Raw genomic sequence first — 20,715 nt, 5'->3', positions numbered from 1 at the left:
CATATGTGTGTCATTAAGATATGGTTGAATCGCTCCGGCTACTTTTACCTCGGCGCCAGCGAAACATTCGGCGAGCTAATAAAGAAGACCTCATTCGTTAATTTCCCTGCTCGCTACCATATAATCAGAACGTACAAAAACTTTCAACCGGTAGGTTTGCAACTGAGAGAAAGAGAGAGAGGGAGAGTGAGGGAAGAGAAATGAAAAAAATTAAACCCCGCTACCTCCTGGATTCGTAAACTCTCACACCCCTCTTGCCGTGCAGCAAAAGTGTGGATTCGAAAGGTTTCACACGAGAAGTTTCGCTACATTTGCATAAATTTTATCTCCTATCACACACACAGACATGCACGCACTCACACACAGTCGGTGATCTCGTGCGGGTCCCATGCTGAAGGACTCAACCAAGTGCAAAGAGGTGGAACTAACGGGGAGAGAGGGGAACCAGTGCTTATGTGCAGTATTTTATGGGATTTACCGCGATGAGGCTCCAACTGCTTCCTTTCCATGTTCATTCCACCTCGTTTTCCTCGTTTGCCCCATCCCAAAAGCTTTTGCCCGCACACACACACACACACACGCACACAAGCCCATCGAAACTAATAGCATTGGGCACAGTGTGGTGAGAATGAACCACTCGGTGGCATCCCATTACAAATGGAACGCTTTTCCACGCGCTCCATCCAGTGAGCTGTTTTGCACGGGAGCGGTAGGGGAGACACACACACACACGGGAAATGGGACAAACCGGAGGTGGGAGAGAGAGAGTGCCTTAATAAGAAATTGTAATGATGCCGTTTGAAGATTTTAATGGCATTTGTTCCTGTGGGTCCGTGGGGCCCGTCCGTTCGGCGGGGACGCGTCCGGGGGAGCGTCAGATTTTGCATCGGTGGTTGGGCAGGAGGACAGAATGAAAAGGAAAAAAGAAACGGATGCTTTTATGAGCGACGAGAAGATGTTTCTATTAACTCACTTGTCGTGATGAGTTGAGCGTGCAGCTGCTGCTGCTGCTGGTGGTTGATAATATTAGTATGCGATGACGAGAGTGATATAGCTTCAGCGCAATGTGGAATAGGATATTTTAAAGGCGACTAATATCTTTTCAAACTGATCGGTGAAAAAAAGATAGAGGATGAGGGTATCAGCAGTTTATTGAAAAAATGTAGCCTTTCTTCACAATAATCAAAGCGTTTTTGGAGATGAGACAAGCTACTATCTTTTGCTTTTTTGTACAAATCTCACTGAAAACCTCAAAAGAATTTATCACCGCCTCTCGATCTCTGTTTGGCCTCCCAAACCCCAACCAAAGGACAAAGGACATGCAAGCGTGTCCAAAGATGTAAATTTTTCGCACACAAAAAAGCCACAACACAACCTCACACAGTAGCAAGACGACCCCACGATGAGCCACAAATTTCCCTTGCTTGCACTCGCTAAAATCCACAAAAATCCAACCAAACACCCATTCCCAAGATCCTCTGTCTTTGCCAACATCAAAGCAAGGGTCCCTTGAATGAAAAGGCAGAAAAAGAAAGCGTCCGAAGTTGCGGAGGGGAATAATCGCGCCTAATGAAAATCACCTGCAAATTGTTTCACCTTAATGTACGCACCAATTTGCGCAACGGTGGCTCCGCGCGAAGCTGAAAGCGATCCATCCACGCGGACGAGAAGAAAATGAGCCTTCCCATGGTTCAGCCCGGCGAACGGGCGGAATCGTTTGACCAACCGAGACGACCGTGGCTCAGTGTGTGTGTGTGTGTGTGTGTGTTAGATGGGTGTACGATGGGTGGGGTTGATTTATCAGCGACGGGAGAATCATAATGATGACAGCCATTATCGCTCGTCATCCATCGCTATTCAGGCGAGGCGAAGCGATGTCCTTTCCGCGATGACAACCGGTACGGGTGGTACGGCGCGCATCCGAAGGATTTGTGTGCGGTGTGAAGCTGTCGGCTTATCGTGGACCTGCTCCTGGACAGCTCAGATGGAATGAGCTGGCAGCATGGCAGAGAGCGTCAGAAGCGTGATGATGGACGGTGCTTTCGACAGGGAAGCAAGAAAACGGGAAATATTTCCTACGATTATCTTGTCGTTTCGCTGGGCAATTGTTACTGGCTGGGGCCTTTCTTTTCGGCTGCAATCTTGCCGTAATGGGAAAGGGAAATCAATTTTATTACACAGCGAAACAGAGACGGTGTAAGTTTCAGGCGCGTAGTTAAATTATTTAAAGATTTATTAAACGAGACAAGCTTCTTCAGTCGTACATTTCGTGTTGAAGAATTGAAGGATTGGTTGAATATCGTATGATTTATTTACAGTTGAATTTTCAAGTCACCACAACAAAAAGGCGTTACTAAAATAAGTCATTTTAAAGTCTTTAATAAAAGAAAGAAAAGACAAGAATGATTTCGGAGGTCTCTTGGACTCTGCACATCTTCAATGCCTTGCGTAATGTCTCAATATTGCAAAACAAAGAGATCTTTTCCCAATTTTTCTACAATCGATGTTTCAGAGTTTCAGTTGGGCTTAAATATCGAACAAGTGCGGATCTTTTTCACAAAAAAAAACGGTAAGCCCTTCCGTTTCGATTACACTCCAACTACCGATGGATCTCATTTTCATATCCCAGCCTGATCCCAACACAACCGAAGCAAACTTCCCAACGCTCTGATCCTGAAATCGGCACTATACCGATATGGCTGCCGATGCTGCTGTCACCGATGGATAAAGGTATGGAGCACATCTCTGATCTGAAGGGGCTCTCGCACCATTGCAGGAAACTTCAACAAGGCCCCGTCGGTGACATGCGAATTTTCCACCATAATCGGACGTACATTTCATTTTAATGCGCATCCAGCGTGTGTGTGTGTGTGTGGCGCCCAAAAAATTGTCCACAACCGTACCCAACCCACTTGCGAAAGGCGTGTGAGTGCATTTCCGGGTCCACAGTTGTTGATGATGTTCTTCAGTGACCCAGTGAAGCGAAGCTTTACTCTCACTGCTCCTCCACGCAATGTTCTCCCGTACTCGTGGGAAATGCAACGGATTGGAGGACACAGGAAAAAAAACACACAAAATTCCCACACAGCATAAAGGAAGAAAGCACTGCGCGGAGTAGCCGGGCTGCTCGAGTTTTCGAGTGATTCTTTGTCAGCACAGTCCCCGTTTCCTCATGCTGCCACAATCAACTGCCACAGCTGGCAGCAGTACAGTGGATTTATTTTATTGTTTGTCCCATCGTTCATCGGTGTGCAGTCATCGCAAAGGGGAGGTGGAAAGCATCCCCGGAAAACCGGCTGTGCATAAACATTTATGCACACATATGTGCGCCCTTATTCTTTACGCCTTCCTTTATGCGGGATATATGGGGCACCAGTAGCAACGCGTGGCAGCATCCAGCGAGAACAATGAACCAGTCCTTTCCGCAATTCCAATCCACACGCCACGCGTTCGTGCTGTGGTGGAATCTCTATTCCTCATTATTTTAACGAATGCTCTGTTTGTTCCATCAAAAAAATTAAAATCATCTGACCGAAAGTGCACAGCGCCGGGAGAATGGCTGGCTGCCATGGGGGGCTGCGGGGTAAATTATTCATTTTCACGACCTATTTCGCTTCGGTGCATCTATTTCGGAGCGCGATTGCGAGCGGCAAACCACACGGCAAAGGCTCAGAATACACAGCTCTTTTGTTCTGCTTGTTCCACTTTCGAGGGTTTTTGGGCCGAGCATGATTTGGATAAGCTTCTTCTGAGTAGCTCTGCAGGCGGAGGAGATTGGGAATAGGTGCCTTCGCCTGTCTATTTAAACATCCTCATTGTGTCTTCCCGATGCTCCGCAATTGTTGCGAGCAAGCGTTCTATATTTGCTTATTGTTAGCCTGTACACACTGATCAAATTATCAATTCACACTGACCACAACTCCTTTTTTGTGTCATTATTCGCTTTTTGCGTTCCAGAGATGCCCTCCAAAACTCCAAAAAGTCACCAAAAAAGAACCAGAAAGGTCGGACAGAGCTGACGATACATGTGTGTGTGTGTGTGTGTGTGTGTGTGTGTGTGTGTGTGTGTGTGTGTGTGTGTGTGTGTGTGTGTGTGTGTGTGTTGAACTTCAATTTTCGCACCCAAAGGCAGGCCGAATCAGCCGTTTGGAAAATTGTCCGTACAACGGTTAAGCAAATAGTCGTCATCGCCTCCCGAACCGATAGAACAAATAGCGTCCAACCGACCGGGGAAACGTCCCGGTTGAACCTAAACAAACATCTCACCGAAGGCCAACACAGGCGGTGACTCGGGTGACGAAGGCAATGATCCAGTCGGGGCCCGTGCCGAAACTTTGAGGAGCAGTGCTAAGGCTTCGCTCGTCAAAAACCGCCTGTCCATGCGGGAAAGGGTGACACCGCGCAGAGCTCAGACAGAATTTTGGGAGTTTTGGGTGGTGCTAAATGGATTCGTCCGTTCTCTCGCAGTGGGTGTTGAGGGTTGAGGTCGGCACGAGGGCAACAATTTTGGCAACACGATGCACCGCCACCCGCAAAGGTTATGTTGTACGCTCACGCAAACTTACCCGCAACAGCGGTGGGGCAGTGGAGCAGTTTTCGAGCAGAGTTTAGAAATTTAAGTAAACAAAAACCTTGTGTCATGGACTTCGGGCCCTGTTGACTGGGAGTGTTGAGAAGCCTTACCTGTGGAATGAAAGAAAAAATAAAATAAAACCAATGTGTCATTAGAGGGATGGCAAGGTTTTTTTTTATTATTTTTTTAACATAAATTTAGGTATTTATTGTAGTGAATCATTGTTATGAATTTCGAAGAGTAACGATGAAATAACATTGAATTGAAAAACAGCTCCTGTTCATCACATCAGTAGTTTTGTGTATCTTAATAATATTTGTTTGTTTTTAAAGAGTTTAGCATAATTTAATTGTAATTTTAGCAATATTCTAAAATTCTGTGTGAAAAATGAATAAATCGGATTGACAAAAACACTTCAAACTTCAAACTGGTGTCGATGAATTTAATTCCTATTGCATTTGACAGTTGTCATCTACTATCTACGCCAGCGCCATCTATCGCAAAAGTGTCTATTTAAATTTGAACGCCTCATATTATGTTAGCAAACAAAAACAAACGCTTTAGCCCATCTCTAGCCGGCCTTCTGTGCTGAAAATGCAAAAAAAAACGCTCAAAACCAAACACGTCTAATCATCGGCCGAGTGCTTTCGCATCAACACACCTCCGGGCGGTAATCTAACAGGCTGCCCAGAGGAGGAGATGCAGTGAAGGATAAACTTTGCACTGACCAATATACTACTACCACTATCACACCCTGCCCAGCCGGAGCAAAGCCGTAAAACCAACACTCTAACTTACAAATTTAACACTTCCAGCAGACAGGTCCCTGCACATTCTCCGCTTTTGGTTTTGAAGCGTTTAGTTGCTCCCCAAAAAGTTCCCAGTTGTGGGAGGGTTTCTGTTGACTCTGGTAATATTATTTTATCACCGATACACACACACACACACACACACACACACACACACACACATATATACACACGTGTTGTCTTCCGTCCTCTGGCGTTGCTATCGCTTTGTAGCCAGCACTTTAATGAACGTTAAAAATCATGCTTTAAGCCAGGCGGCTCAGAATGCAGCGGAACAGTGCACAGAAGGGAGCGGAGAGCGATTGGAAAACGAAGAGGAGAGAACCCGATAGCAGGGGCTCGCTAGGTCAGAAACTCTTAACCAACTCCCGAGTGTCCACACGGGAACGACTTCGATAACCTTTCAATCCAATTATTATTCTACCGCAAATTGCCATCCCCGTTCTCACGCCAACCCCCCTGCCCCCCAGCAGTAACCATAAATTTCACCCACTTTGCATCGACTGTCGATGCCTACGGTCTCTTCTCCCTTTAATCGGCGTTCGTTGTCCCCTGCGTCGGCTTGCACACGGGGTCACTGCCGGTACCGTCTCAATTATCATGCACCCGATATAAATGAGAAATTATTGCCTAAAGATAAACTTCATGCAAAAATATCATGCGCTTTCCACCCACACAGACCCCCCTCCCTGGAGGGTGGGATATGGTGGTCGGTGCTGCCCAAGCGCCCAGCGTGCTGCCCAACCGCTGCGCTGGGACGTGCTGATACTCCTCGGCGCTATAATCCCATTCGTAACATCGCATTAAAACTCATTTATGCACCGGTGCATCGGGCGGTCACCCTTTTCGCTGGGATGAAGGGAAGCGGGAGGAGAAGGCTGGAGAATAGTGGGCGCAGAGCAGGGGGTGAAAACTCGATGTCGATGTTGCTTTCACACGTTGGTGGAAAAATATTTGTGCAGGCAAAAGTGCGGCTCCAGCGCGCACTGCAACTCCGAAGTCATTCCGGCCGGTTTGCAGCTACATAGCTGTGGTACAGGAGTATGTATGTGTGTGTGGACGAGGGGGGGGGGGGTATTAGTGTGTCCTGAACATCCCGATCAATCGCTCTCTGAAAGAGAAAGAGCTGACGTTGCGTTTGTGTATGTGCTTAACCGATCGGGTTAGTTAACCAGAGAGAGAGAGAGAGCGAGAAAGAGGTACGTACTGTCGGAAGAATGCAACGTGGAGGGCGAGTGAGGGAGAGAAATCCTATCAATGCATCAAAACAAATACTCTTCGGGGCTTAAGTGGTGCTATGCGAACAAAACAAAAAAGGAAAAATAAATGCATTTAACGGTAGTGAGTACACGCCAAGCTATAGCACTGCGCTGTTGGTTGAAGTAGTGAGTGGTGCTTTACTGAGAAAGGGGAAGAAAACTTCATCTAAATGCTTTAAACATGTTTGATGAAAAAAATTACACAGTAGGGTATATCAATGAAAGCAAATGCAATTGTGATAAGATAATGTAGTACGTTAAAAATGATAAAAGAAATTTATAAATTAAAAAGGAAGCATTCTAAACTATCAAATAAGAGATATAAATTATATGAGTATGTGAGAGAAAAAATAAATAACAACTTTAAGGACTACTACTAGAATAAACAATATATCAATAGCACGAAAAGGTAGCAAGAACTGGAAAAGTGTGTAATTCAAAACATTAAACAGTATTCAGAAAACGTCAGAAAAAGTGAAACATATGAAAAAGAAACAAGAAATTGCCAAAGAAAATGTAAAAAACAAGAATAAAAATAAAATAAGAAGAAGAAGAATAAAAAGAATAACGAAAATAACAATTAATAGAAAAATCCCGAACAATAAGAAGTCCAAAAACTACGAGCTTAGTGGGGGTCGCCCCGTGCGAGTTCCACCCGGAAGTGTCGGTATTGTGCTAACCCCGCTTCGACCTGGATCTGTGCAAGTGTTGGTGAGTGCCAGCAACCGCCGCTTCGTGTACCGTGGTGTCTGCAGCAGCTGGCATGATTTGACATTTCACACCAGGCCGACACCAGGGCAAATTTAACGAAGCAACAAAAAGCTTTTTGCAAAATGCTCCTTTCTCTCACATCAGCACACACACACATACGAGCGCGTGCAAAAGCTCCGAAGTAAAGCTCTGTTGACGTTAAGCGTACAGGTGAGAGAAAGGAGATGGAAAAAAACGAGAGAGCAGTATAAGCCAGAGGAAGAGAGAGCATGTGTGTGTTTGCGAAAGAGAGAGAGAGAGAGAGAGAAAGAGAGAGAGAGAGAGAATGAAATGAAACCATCTCAACACCAAATGCCAAACAGCAGCGTGAGATAATCCGGGAAGCTTTTCCGATTATTTTTTCTCCCCTTACCACGATGCGGTTGGATGCTTTGGCTCGTGTTCAGTTTTCTCAAATACCATTTTTTTCTTCTTCTTCTAATTTCTTACTTTTGCTCCCCATTTTCTTCTCACGACAGGGAAGATTCTCTCCAGCACCCGAACGACACCGACACCGAAAAAGCTTACCTTCCGAGCTGTCAATTGCATAGTACATTTAATCCTGTACGGCTGGTGCTGATTTGATTATTCCTTGCCCGCTCGCCTTGCTGCACCCGAGTGTGTATGTATTAATTTTTTGTGACACTTCACTCATCACCCTTTTCCACTGCGGTTGCTGAACAGAGACGTGTTTTCTGCTTTTTGCTTCCTTCTCGGTTTGGAAGGAAGGATTTCTAGAACGTTGAATTGAATTGTTTTACTTTTTTGCTTTATTCCCTTTTTAAGTATCTTTTGGAAATGTTTTTTGCCTTTCCACACTGTTATTATCAATTATTGCTTGTTTTGTATGTTTGAAATTTGAAGCGACAGGCATATGTTTAAAGGCATATGTGCCTTGTATTTCCTCACAACAAATAGAAATCCGCAAAAGGAAGCGGCCTGAAGAAGGATCACAACCACGGGGGAGGCAATAAAGCTGCTAGCGCTTGCAATACGCACTCAATATGCATTTGTAGACATATCACACTCGCTCCGACAGCTCCACACATATATACACAAATATATTTAAACACATTCACGCACACACATCCGCACAGACAGCTGCACAAACCGTTTCGCTTGCAGATGCAGCCGCGTCGCACGGTTTGCTGCAAATGAACGGCCAATCAACGGCTAACATTAACGGCTATCAGAGCACGCACTCGTACGCAAGCCAGCATACACGCACTGCACAAATCGTCCGGCCAGAACGGGCTAAGCTTCCGGCATATACACACACACACGCGCGCGCGACAGCAGCAACAACAAAAAACGCACTCTCTCCCACCCCCTCCTCCCTGTACGCTACGGAGAACGCGTGGAAAACCGAGTGCAGAAAAACACGAACCAAACCATTTGCCAGCACCAAGCACACACAAAACCATCCGCAACGGTTTCGAATCGTCCGTCGACTAACGCCACCATAAGCGCACCGAGCGTGGAAAAGCGGCTGACTTGTGGAACCGTTCCACCTCACCGTTCGCTCCATCCACAGGGCATCCTTACCCCCACTGGTCCTTGGCTGCTGCTGCTGCTGCTAGTGTGCATCCCCCCCCTTTTAGCTTCGGTACAAAAAATGGCAACAAACACGCCGGAATCCGTTGCTCGGGGAGTCGTTCGCACAGCGAGAGAGAAAGAGCGAGCGTGCACGCACTCGTGTGGAGATGTTTTGGGGCCACGCGAACGATCGTACCCGTCCCCGGAACCCATTCGCAACGTCGTCGGAGTGTCCACCGACGATGCAATGGGTTGTCCGTGCTTCGGCATCGGTTCGGTGTCTCGTTCAGTGCACATGGCAAGCATAAACTACCATGTGCGAGTGAGCAAGCGCTAGGACAGTCGACGTGCGAGTGAGACAGTTGCGAGAGAGACAAGCCACATCTGCCACCGAGAGTAGTCAACAGAGCGGGAACTTACACACGGGGAGAGTGAATTTTTGCAAAGCACCAACACAAACGCACGGAAAGCTTTTTCGGTGTCTCCCTTCCGATTTTCTCTGCAACCCTGCTCAACCACGAAAGCAACAAATTGCGTGCATGCTTCAATGAGCAGCAGCACCGTCATGGCCGTCATCAGCGTCATTGTGGCACGGTGCGCTATCTCTCATTTTCGTGGGGCCAGAATGAGGGATGCTTTTAGGGGTGAAGTGATCACTGCCGTTGCCGGTCACCCATGTCAACTGAATGCGGTATCTCATTTTCAACCGGTTTGGAACTCATTCAACGAACGGGAGTTCAATTGCTTTGTTTAGTACGCTTTCGCTAGCAAGCAGGCAAGCAGGATCCCGAAATTGGTTCCAGTGATGCAAATCATTCAGCCAGGACAGGACAGTAGTTGTTGGAGTTTATGAAAGATAATGCGTTTAAAATGTGAAATGTTCTCTTGAATAACAAAAATACTCCTAAATAACAATAAAGTAATTTGTAAACGGTAAATATGATTTTAAAATAACTGTAATTTACTAAAACTGATCATTTTGACTGCCAGGGCTAAACAAGGTTCGAAAGTTTTATCAATATTGTAAATCAAGTGAAAATGGAACAATCACCAACAAGATGGAGACGCCTGGTAGTTGGTGTATAATTTATACTTTAATCATCGAATATTGGTCATTGCACCGTAAAATTGATTAACATTTTCAGTTTCAAGATCTCTAATTTGGTTTAAAAAAATGAATAAAAAAATATTGTTTACTGCTTCAAATTTAAAAACAAAATAAAACCATGTATTTAGTATTTGTAAAAAAAATATGATTTTGATGATATGTGTTTTCACTGACTGTTTTGAACTGATTGATGAATATTCATTCCAAAATTAAAGAAAGTTCCCAAGTTTATTTTTTTTTTTAATTTTGGATTTTATAAAGCATTTGTAAAGGATTTAATCAAACATTTCATTTAATCCATTAACTCATTTATTTATTTCACAGTCTGTCTTTAAGGTAAAACTGAGGATCATAACTTATATATATAATAATATTATAATTATATAATATCTTATATAATTCAAGAACGTAGAAAAGCAATGCAAAGACATGCATTTGTAATTACTTTACCTTCACAGGTGCGTAGAATTGAATCAAATTAAAATTACTATATAAGCCAGAAAAGATCCTATGAAATATAAGATACAAAGAAAAAACATCCTTAGCCATAAACAAACCATTCAATCGGTAAGATAAGGACTATCGTGTTTTTAATTCCTCTCTTAAGAGACTGATAGCACCGTGCACCGAGCGCTAAGCCTGCAGCTAAAAATCCCCCTCATAACGCGTATCATTTTAATATAATTGATGACATTAATTATTACTGAATGCATCCACCATCATCCCCCTCCCCGAAAACGATGAACAAAACGGCTTTTGCATCTCCCGTTCACCTGCAAGGGTAAAGAACATGATCTCGTCCGGTGCCCTTTCACGCCCTTGCCCGGTGGCGGATTTACTTCAATCGAAAGCTACCGCTACCCGTGTAGCGCAAACAAAAAAGGCGATACCTTTCCGGCAAAAGGGAGATAAAATAACGAAGAATTGATAGTGAACAGTCTGTCCCGGGCCGGGACCGGGAAATCGATTTCCTCCCTGCCGAATGCTCGAGCAGAGCGCGGCGCGAGCCCATAACACTGCAGTCAATTGGAAGTCAGCCCAGACACTTTCGACGTGCTCTTTTCGGCGCAACGGTGGAGGCGCGCGCTTCCCCCAGCAAAAGTTCTTCGACCGACCAAGTGGGTTCGGGCAGGCACTGGAGGCACCGAAACATTGCTTTTGACCTGCATTCGTCGTGTGCAGCACCCGTTGTCACTGAACTGCTGTCTGGAGCAGGCCGTTCCTGTACACTCTCTTCCCGGTACCGTGCAGCAGTCTGGTGCACCGTGCCCACCGTACTCCCAACTGCCTGGAGGACTTTAAACTGCCGAGCAATCGTAGCAGAAAAATGACTCCAGCCGCACCAGGCTGGTGTTTGCTATCGCCTTTTGCTTTCTACTTTTTCCACACAACAAGCAAGCACAAGCACAAAGCACGCTGCATTTCAACAAATGAGCCGAAACGGTATGGGAAAGCGAAAGAGCCGTGGTCGCTTACACGTGCGCGCGTCTAGCCTTTGCCGCCTCTTTCGTGCTGGAATGCAACTGCATCTTCCACGAAACGCATCGAACGGGAAGGAAAGGAAGGTTTTTCCTTTGTGTATGTGAGTAAATGCAAAGCAGGAGGCAGTAAACGTGGCCGTCTTTCATGCACACTTGAACGCACCCAGACAGTTCACGTTCCCCGATACAGCAGTGAGCCGGCTTTTGACTCCGTCCTCCCTTTGGCAACCCCTTTTTCCGTGCTGTTCCCTCCCTGTGCTGTTACAAAAACAAAATAACATGTACACTTTGTTGATGGGGGTTTTTTCCCCCAATGTAAACCCCCTCTTTCGAACGAAACAAAAGCGAAGTACGGAAGCGCAAAGCATATGCATGCAATCATGGTACGCCAAAACGCACATGATACGCGTGTGCGAGACAGACAGAGATGGAAGGCAGACCGAGGGGAAGCGCAAAACGCACCAGACATACGGGGACAGCCTATGGAAAATGAATACCTTACACACATACCCTCTCTCACACACACGCAGATGGATGCGCATGGTCTCGTGAAAGTGAAAAAAAATCTAGGCGAAACAGAACAGTTTGACACATTTTTTTTTTGTTTCGTTGCCGTTCGTGTTCTTTACACCATTGCAGCGTGCACACTAAGCCACAGTTAGTAGTGTGTTGCAGGAACCGTGGCTTTCTTGGCAGGATTCAAACAGTGGCCTGGAACGGGGCCGGCACAGTCTCGGGCGGCGTCTATTCATTGCGTCCAACACTTGAGACAAATTTGATGACATCCTCAGACGGCGGTGGAGTTGTGCTTGTTGTCGTCGTTGCCGACGCGTTACCGACGCTCACGCTGCCGCTCACCATGAGGCAAAGGAAGCCATGAGAGTTGGTGTTACGTTTAACGGATTTTGAGTTTGCAGCCGGACGTGGTTTTATGGCGGCAATACAATGTGGCTGGTTTAATGCAATTGATATAGCGGTAGAAAACAAATGTTTCAATTTAAATTATTACGAATTGGCAAAAACAAGTTTCTTAGCTCTAAATATCTAAAGAAAGACAATCTTTTGCTAATAAAAATGAATAAAAACATTTTTTCATACATAAAATAACGATTCATTAAAATAGCTTTGACTCTTCTACTTCAACTTCCATTATCAATTACAAACAAGTGATGCGCCGACGTTTTCATGGTAATTTGACATTTTATGGACCATTTCACATTCCACTGTCTTTTCGGTCTTGAGTGCAGGCAGGATGATTGTTAGCACCCCAAACTAGCCCAACAAAACCCTTCCACCTAGCTCCACAAAAAAGGGAGATCATCTCCGACCGAAGGGAAGATGCGATGCGGGAAATATATTTGAATAATTTATCACCGTGCGCAATAATTTGCGCCCCCCACCCGGCACGCAACAACGACACCAACGACTGTAACAGTAATTATTATTCATATTTAGCGCTCATGCGCTCGTGTTGCCTGAAACGGTGCAACACATTCCTTTCGGTTTGAAGGAAGGAGCCGTTTTTTACACGAAATGGTTTAGCTAAAACTAAACTTCTAATTATTTTATCATCACTTTTCAGGCTGCTTACGGGATGGTGATGTTGGTGAGAGTTTCAGTGCACAGTGTTGGGCGCCAAAGTCTAATAAATTGTCGTGTAATGATCGGGAGGCTTCTTGGCGTTGGTGCTAAACGATCTCAAGCGAAGATGTGCGATGTGGTACGAGGTTGCTCGAGAAGTACAGTGCGGTGATTTAGAGCCGTTTGCGTTAGATTGATTTATTTAAGAGCTTTGTGTCGTGAGGTGCATGACTCGTACGAAGTGGATTTATGTCACGGTAGTTAAGGTTCTGTTTGCGTTAATTTTATGATCATCGTCACCATTCATTTGATGGCTGTAAAAAGCAGCTATAATGTCACACAAAAATCGCACTTAAAACGGCAAAGTTAAGAATATTAAATTTACATCAATTAACTGCCTCTGCTTAAAACCCTTTTCGACACGCACACAGCAACACTGCAAAAAGAGGTGCATGAAAAGTTACACACCCAGCTCGATTAATGCCAATCGACCGCAAACGATCAATTACTCCCTGGCTCTTGTTCGTACGCAAAGGCTAACCAAGAGTGCGCCCATATTGGCCCCACTATTTAGCCGTTTGCCGCGGTAGGTCCTTGCCGCCCCGCAGCGTTCGCAGTGACAATTAATTCCAATTCTGTGCCGCGGGGATGCATTTTGTGAATGCCGGCAGCCACCCAAAACTAGCGCCACACAACCGGACGCACAAAGTCAATGGACTCATTTACATTTTATTTTGTTACAAACACACACAGCCACACACACATACACTCGGAACACAATTACTTGCAACCGGTTGGATAATCGGATTGCCGCGCACGCCGGCGCACGCTGGGTGGATTTAAATAAATAAATTTAATTTAATCGGATAATCGCGATTGACCAGTTGGCTTTATCGAATGATTAAGTGGAACCCGGGCCGGGGCTCGGGAAAGAGGAAGAGCGGCTCCACCATTGAAGAATGTCAATTTGATGTGAGTTTATGTAAGCGGGTTTGGTTTGGAGCTTTATTAAAATGAGCAGAGGCAAAGTAATTGAGTTCTCAGATTCGTTTTTTGGTGTAAAAATCGGATGCTTTTGTTGCTTCTCGAACTCATACAAACCACCTGCTGAGCATGTACAAAATGACATGTATAATGTAGCTCAGTACTAGCATACTAAAAGTCACCGTGAGCCACCCGTTATTGCGTCATCGCCTATCACTCTTCCCGGCAGCCATACCACACTCCATTGAAATCAGGGTGCCAACGGTCAAAAGCAGCCTCATTCATCGAAACTCACCAAAGGTGCAGCAGAACAAGTCAACAGACAGAGAGTGAGAAAAAAAAATCATCATGCTACCAGCTGCACTTAACATAATGATTATGCAGTGAATAAACCCCATCCGCATCGCGGTTTGCCGTTTAGAAAGAAAGTGACTGGCGGTATAGTCTAGCGAGAGGATCATGGCCGGGCAAAAAGGGTACCGTGCCGATGCACAACCATGCACCCACGGCAAGAGGCCACTCAATGGCTGGGATTTTTTTGTCTCTCCCCGAAGCTCAGCTTCATTTTCATTCGCAGCCTCAAGGGACGTGTCTGATGAACCGCGCACCCGAGCTCATAGGCAACCCAGTGGAGAGGGCAAAAAAATGCAACCCTGAACATAAAACTAAACCACAGACTCCTTCAGGTGGATTTTGTGCGGGCCCAATGGATGCACCCGCTATGGCTTGGCAAAAATGATCCACGCCAGACCAGATGTGCGGAGCGAAAGGGCTTGTAAGGAAAAGGGAACGCATATTCCCGCCCGGCACAAACAAACCTCATAACGTTCGCAGAAAGGCAGAACACCCCCGGACAGATAGAGAAGCTAATCATTCGTTTAACGATTCACCACTGCTGGAGTGGGGTGGAGTGATGCAGGCTGGGAGCAAACCCCGCACAGAGAGGCGTCTTGTGCACGGGCACATGATGCATTAATTAGCATTTTAAAAATCCATGTGCAACCATTTTCGCTTCAGCACGGCCGTGTTCGTGTTACTACACAGAGTGGTTAAGTAACGCTAGTGAAAAAAAGAAGCAGTTCGGCTATGTGTGAACGATGATGTGGAAAATGAAAGCATCAATAGGGAGAATGTAGGGAGTGTGCAAAAAAAACCTGTTACCTGAGCTTTATGGATTTTTGCTCCCTTTCCCCGTGTGCACATTTCCATTCAGCTCCAGCAGCAAGTGAACCGTGAAACGCGTGAAAAGCGCGCTCCGGAACGGGGCTAAGGCAATTTTCCTAATGGATTATCGGTTCGGATGGGAAAGAATCCACCGCTCGGATCGGTGTGTCTTCCCTCTATGGCCGTGCATTATTTTTGCCCGTTCCAGCGACAGGGATCCATTTGGCCGGGAGCCGGGAGTTCATCAACTCGGGAGATTGAACCCAGTCACCAAGTTCGGGGCTGACCGGTGTGTGAGTGAGTGTACATCCTTTTGAAGATTGGAAGGATTGCAGCGCCGCCTTCGGGGTGCAGAGCATGCCAGTCCGTAATGGAAGTGAATGCCAAGCCAATCTCGTCTTCTGTAATTGAAGCAAATGACTCCCAACAGATGGGGATGGGGCGGCTGGGAAGGGTTTGTGCATGCTGGAACAGGGACGTGATGCTAAATCGAATGTATGATGACGAGCTGGACACTGCTGATGCTGGGGCGCCCCATATGCGTTCGGAATCAATTACTCGCTCGCTTATCAAACGATCGAAGCGTTGCCTCAACGATCGAAGGGCATGGTCGTGAATATGGTGATAGAAAAACGGATGCAGAGAAATAATAAAGGTAGCAAAGAGTAAATCATAACAAAAACCTCCATAAGAATGATTGCAATATTCTGATTTGGTATAGTTTCTTTCTTTTTGTACTTTCTTTAGTACTGCTGACTAACATCATCTCTTATCGCATTTAACTTTCTAAGACTGTTTTGGTCGATATGTGATTTAGGAATGTGAAATTGGATACAAGAAAGTATATACAATTGTTCAAATTTACTAAATATTTCATTTCGACATCTTTGAGTTGTCAAGTTTTTGACAAACTCAACACAATCCTCATAAAAATCCACCAGCTGTGATGGAAAGAAGAAACTTACGGTACGCGTGTACACCTTTTAAACAGATCCAACGCGTCCCCAGGTTCGAGCACTGTGCACTGGACGTCTAGTGCACTTGAACTGACGGAACTTATTTCCTTCTGAAGACTTGGGAGTCCACCTTCACAGCCAGAACTCCCGCGAGAGCAGCTCGAATGGCTTCTCGGAAAATGGCGATTGCAAGAACTAGAGCCAATTCTCATCATTCCAGAGAACCATACGAGCAAACACACACACACGCATGACTATTCTGAGCACGGGACGAAAGTAACCACAAAAACGACGCTCTTCTAGTGCCCTTGGCTAACCAATACCCGTTTTTGCAAAACGATGGCGACGGTTGTGACACACACCACAAGCGAAGCCAACAAGCTAAGCTTCCCCAAACAATAGCCTTAACGGGGGGATGTTGGGATGTCCTACCGATCGAAGTAGAATGGAACGGAATGGAACAGAAACACCCGAGCGCGTTTGAATTCATCCTCACCGTCTTAAGAAAGTCGGAACGAAAGTCCGAAAGATTGCCGACTCCCACCTGGACAAATCGGATCGGTGGAAAAGGACGTAGAAGGGGGGGGGGCGGTCAAAGGGAGAACTAACAATCCATCCTCTTACGGAAGGGATCAGCAATCATCTTTACCATCGACCCGTGCGCTGCACACCGTGCGTTCGCCGTGCCGGGAAGAAACTGTGCACCGAACGAAATTGAGTGAGACCGAAACCACCGACGAATGATTTCTTCACCGTGTCCCACTGCCCCGAACGCATCCATTTCGGGAGGTATAGGAGCGAGTGGGAAGAAAATGCTGAAATTGCCAGCATACGTGAGATCCGGACCGTAATTGAATATTATTGTGCTGACATTTTTCAAGTGGATTTACCATCAACCAGTGTGACAGATTGGACGTGGCGGACGGTTGATGGTGGTGGTGGTGGCGGTGTATGGGTGTGTCATGCCCAAGCGATCGTTGATTGCCGGCCAGCACCTGGTTTTTGCGGTGAAACGGATCCGAGTGTCGACTGGGGGCTCAGCAGGGCCGGTACGTGGGTCGCTCCTTGATTGCGTTGGATGCTGTTGCTGGTAGGTCACCACCGCTTGTCGACGTGTCTTCCGGTGGTTCGCCCGGACTTGTTAGCTTGTTGCCAGCTCACCGTTGCGCCAGTTGTCATTCACCTTTCATTTCGGGATGTTGAAACAAAAAGGGTGCATGGCATGCCGTTGCGTTGTCTTATTGGGGTTGAAGATGGCATGGGAGCAATGTCTCCTCATGGTGGTGTTGACAATCATTTTTACATGTTTTGCAGAGAAAGGACATGCGTTCTTTTAATATTCAAATTTAAGGAATGCAGGGGATATGTGGTACCTCAAGTTTATCTTTTATTGAATTTTCTTTCAGAGCCTATTGCTTAACATATCCCAAGAGTGAAAATGATTTTTTTGAAGAACTTTTATGCAATAAACATCGCCCAAAGTCGGTCGTTCATGACGACAAAATGCCACACTATGAATGTGTTTTGAAATAATTTGGAGCATCAGAGACCAACGACGTAGGATATTAACTTACAGTTAAGTTTGATGCATAAGAGATGACAAAATAAATGACCGTGGAGGGAATACTTGGTGCTTTGAAGACAAACATTGAAGTATACTGTCAAAATTAATTGACTGTTAATCTATTAGCTATTGCTGAAACTATCAAATCACAATCTTTTGATTTGTAATTTTTCCAAAAGCTCTCCTTAAGTGCACTCTTTATCGTTCATTAAATGTTAAAATCTCACAAGAATTCATTAAAGTTGATAATCTCAAGTGGAAAAAAGGGCAAACCTTTTATCCAACCATCTGGGTGCATCGTCATCATCATGCCGGGGCACATCTCTTGTCGGAGTGCAAGACACACTTAGACAACACAACAGCAGCCACACGCGTACCATTTATCTCTGAACGGAATTGGCTGCCCACTTTCGTATGTTTGCAAAATACTTTCTCGTTCTCGGAATGATGCCCGCAATCTGCAACCTGCCACCTCACGAATTCGTCCTCTGCTGCTCCACTCAAGAACTTCTTTCACTCCTATACACATATCCACCACAAATCCCACCAGAAGGTGTTCCTCCCGGTGCGCACAGAAAAACATGAAAGTCAATGCAAGTGACAATGATTGATGATGTAAATAAAATCCTGCTTGCGACGGCAGCCCGGCAGCTTACGATTTGCGTTACACTTGCATGTTTATTCGACATTCGAACGATTTAGCATCCGTTTCGGTTGCGGTTGGTTTATACCTTCCACCACACACAGAGGCGCACAGCCCTTGCCTAAGCCGTGCTGCTAACCATGATGCTTCGTGTCATGCAATTGAAAAACATCACCTTGCACTTGCACAAACAGTGTTCGACCGACCGGTATGAATATTTGTTGCCGAACGGGAACGGAATGCTTTACATTGATGTGGCTTACCATGCTGCACGCTCAAGCTGTTGCATACAGTATGTTTGCATAAAGCTACAGTTGTAGTTCTTTTTGCGATATAAGACTTATTTTATTGTTAGTTAAACAAATAAAAATTAATTAAAAACACTTCAACTAATCTTAGCTTATCGTCATCTTAACCTGATTTTAAAATACTTTGAATTGATCTTTAAACTGCAATTAAATATACAAACAACCCATTCATTACTACCACCAGTGAAACAATGAAACAATAAAACGATTCCGAAAAGACAGCACTGTGCGTCATCCGTTCAGGCAAACCTTTCCCCTATTTACAGGCAGAAACTCCATCCAGGTGCATTTTATTCTCACGCAAGCGGGTAATTTTCGTGCACCTTCGAGGACGATGTGCCCGTGTTTCACCACTCGCTTTAGACGGGATTAAATTCTGGGGCAAGATTTATTCCCACTTTTAACACAGACAGCTCTCACGTCCTTTTCTTTGCGCCGTTGTTTTTTTGCTCCCATCGCCTTAAAAGCAGCTTTAAGCGATGCTGTCCGTGCGGAGGAGTTTTCCCATTTTCCTCACAAAATGGAGGCGAAATAGAATTTTTGTACCGAAACCTTCACGCCGAGCCCTGAACGCACCGAGCTGTAACTCCTGGGAGAACATTCAAATAAGCACCTTAATTTAAAATCCATTCAAAGAAATTATTGGATTTAGAGTCTTCTCCCAACGCAAGACGGGGATGGTGCTGTGACTGTATGTGTGTGTGTGTTTCTGTAATTGCCTTCAGCCCAGACAGACGGAGAGTGTGCAAGAGCCACTCATTGATACGATTCGCAAATTGTCTGTACGTGTGTCCTTCCTTTTTGTGTCCACCTTCTCCGCACAGTTTCATTGCGATTGAGGCGTGTGACGCTAGACTTTAGCGCCCCCCAGTTGGTTGAGGTGTTGCCGACTCACGTCCCGGTAAAGTGGCTCGTTTTGCCCTTGATGAATCCTTCGGCTCGGTCTCGACACTCGTCTGGTCTGGACGAGGAACAGGGAGCGTCACACACTAAAAATGGCATCTTTTGTATGAGCCCACTCGACTCATATGGACTCACACCGATCGTCTGGGATGTGATGAACATGGAGCACACGCAGATTGCATCCCGAAATGCAATGAACATTGCATCAAAATTGCATTCGGCTTTGTTGTCCAATGGCCAATTACACGACTCTTTACTACGCTCGGGCTGTCCCTGGTGCTCTGGTGTGCTATAAAATTGTAATTTTTGCCCAGAATTTTCAGGTGGCCATTATATTGTGGTTAACATGTACCTGATTTCATCGCTACGAATTCTTTGGCAAACTCTCTACCTGGGCGAACGCTGCTCTTGTTTCTGAGGAGGAAAGTGTGGGAGTCCGAAAAACCGCACTGAAGAAATTTGCCAAACCAAAGAATGCTTCCGACTTCGGTACGAAATGATCCAACACCTTCCCCCTACTGCAACTGCAATGGCATTCACTGACCAAAACTATCGTTGGCACCCGGGAAGCATGTCATTCGACTCTCTCCCTTTCTCTACCAACGCTACCTCCAAAACCTAGGGACAGTCGGTGTGACCACAAATATAAATCCTGTGGGAAATAATTGACTTCCGTAGAATTTATTATTCACTTCACCACCACGACGGTATCAGAAAAGGGAAATGGGTGAAGAGAAGTGCTCTCTCAACGACCAACCGGACTTATGCTTTTCTTGGGCCAAAGCTCATCTTTCGCACCAGCACCATCGGTCGGCATTGGACTCAGCAGGCGTAGAAGTATTTGAATCCAGCAAGCAACGGGGTTGTTTCCCCTGTAGGACGCAAAGGGACACATTGAGGAGGGGTGCAAGCCAACACAGCCAACACAGATTAAATGCCAATTGGCGGTTGGCCAAGCGATGTGAAAAGTTTCTGTTTCATAATTTACCATGATGAGCTTTAAACTCCGTGTGTCTGTGTATCTGTGCGTGCATTTGAGAGGAAAGACACTTTGAACGGTAATTATACGAATCTTGGAGTAACTTTGGCGCTGTCG

The 20,715-nt window shown here is 45.6% G+C and overlaps 1 protein-coding gene across 2 annotated transcripts in view; it reads right to left on the bottom strand.

The window, feature by feature from the left end:
* The window catches only part of LOC120903644 (teneurin-m), a 520,615-nt gene that overhangs the window by 430,859 nt on the left and 69,041 nt on the right, over nucleotides 1-20,715 (bottom strand). The window contains exon 1 of one of the 2 annotated variants that reach the window (XM_040313195.1): nucleotides 7,920-8,818. The exons of the other annotated variant lie outside the window; for it this stretch is intronic. Within the exon in view, the coding sequence (XP_040169129.1) occupies nucleotides 7,920-7,947 (28 nt within the window). The 5' untranslated portion in view covers nucleotides 7,948-8,818. Of the gene's footprint in view, nucleotides 1-7,919; nucleotides 8,819-20,715 lie in introns of those variants that run through there. 2 annotated transcript variants of the gene reach the window in all.

The sequence above is a fragment of the Anopheles arabiensis genome, chromosome 3 (genome assembly GCF_016920715.1).
Source record: "Anopheles arabiensis isolate DONGOLA chromosome 3, AaraD3, whole genome shotgun sequence".
In the NCBI taxonomy this organism is placed as follows: domain Eukaryota; kingdom Metazoa; phylum Arthropoda; class Insecta; order Diptera; family Culicidae; genus Anopheles; species Anopheles arabiensis.
This window is presented reverse-complemented; position numbering and strand designations above follow the sequence as displayed.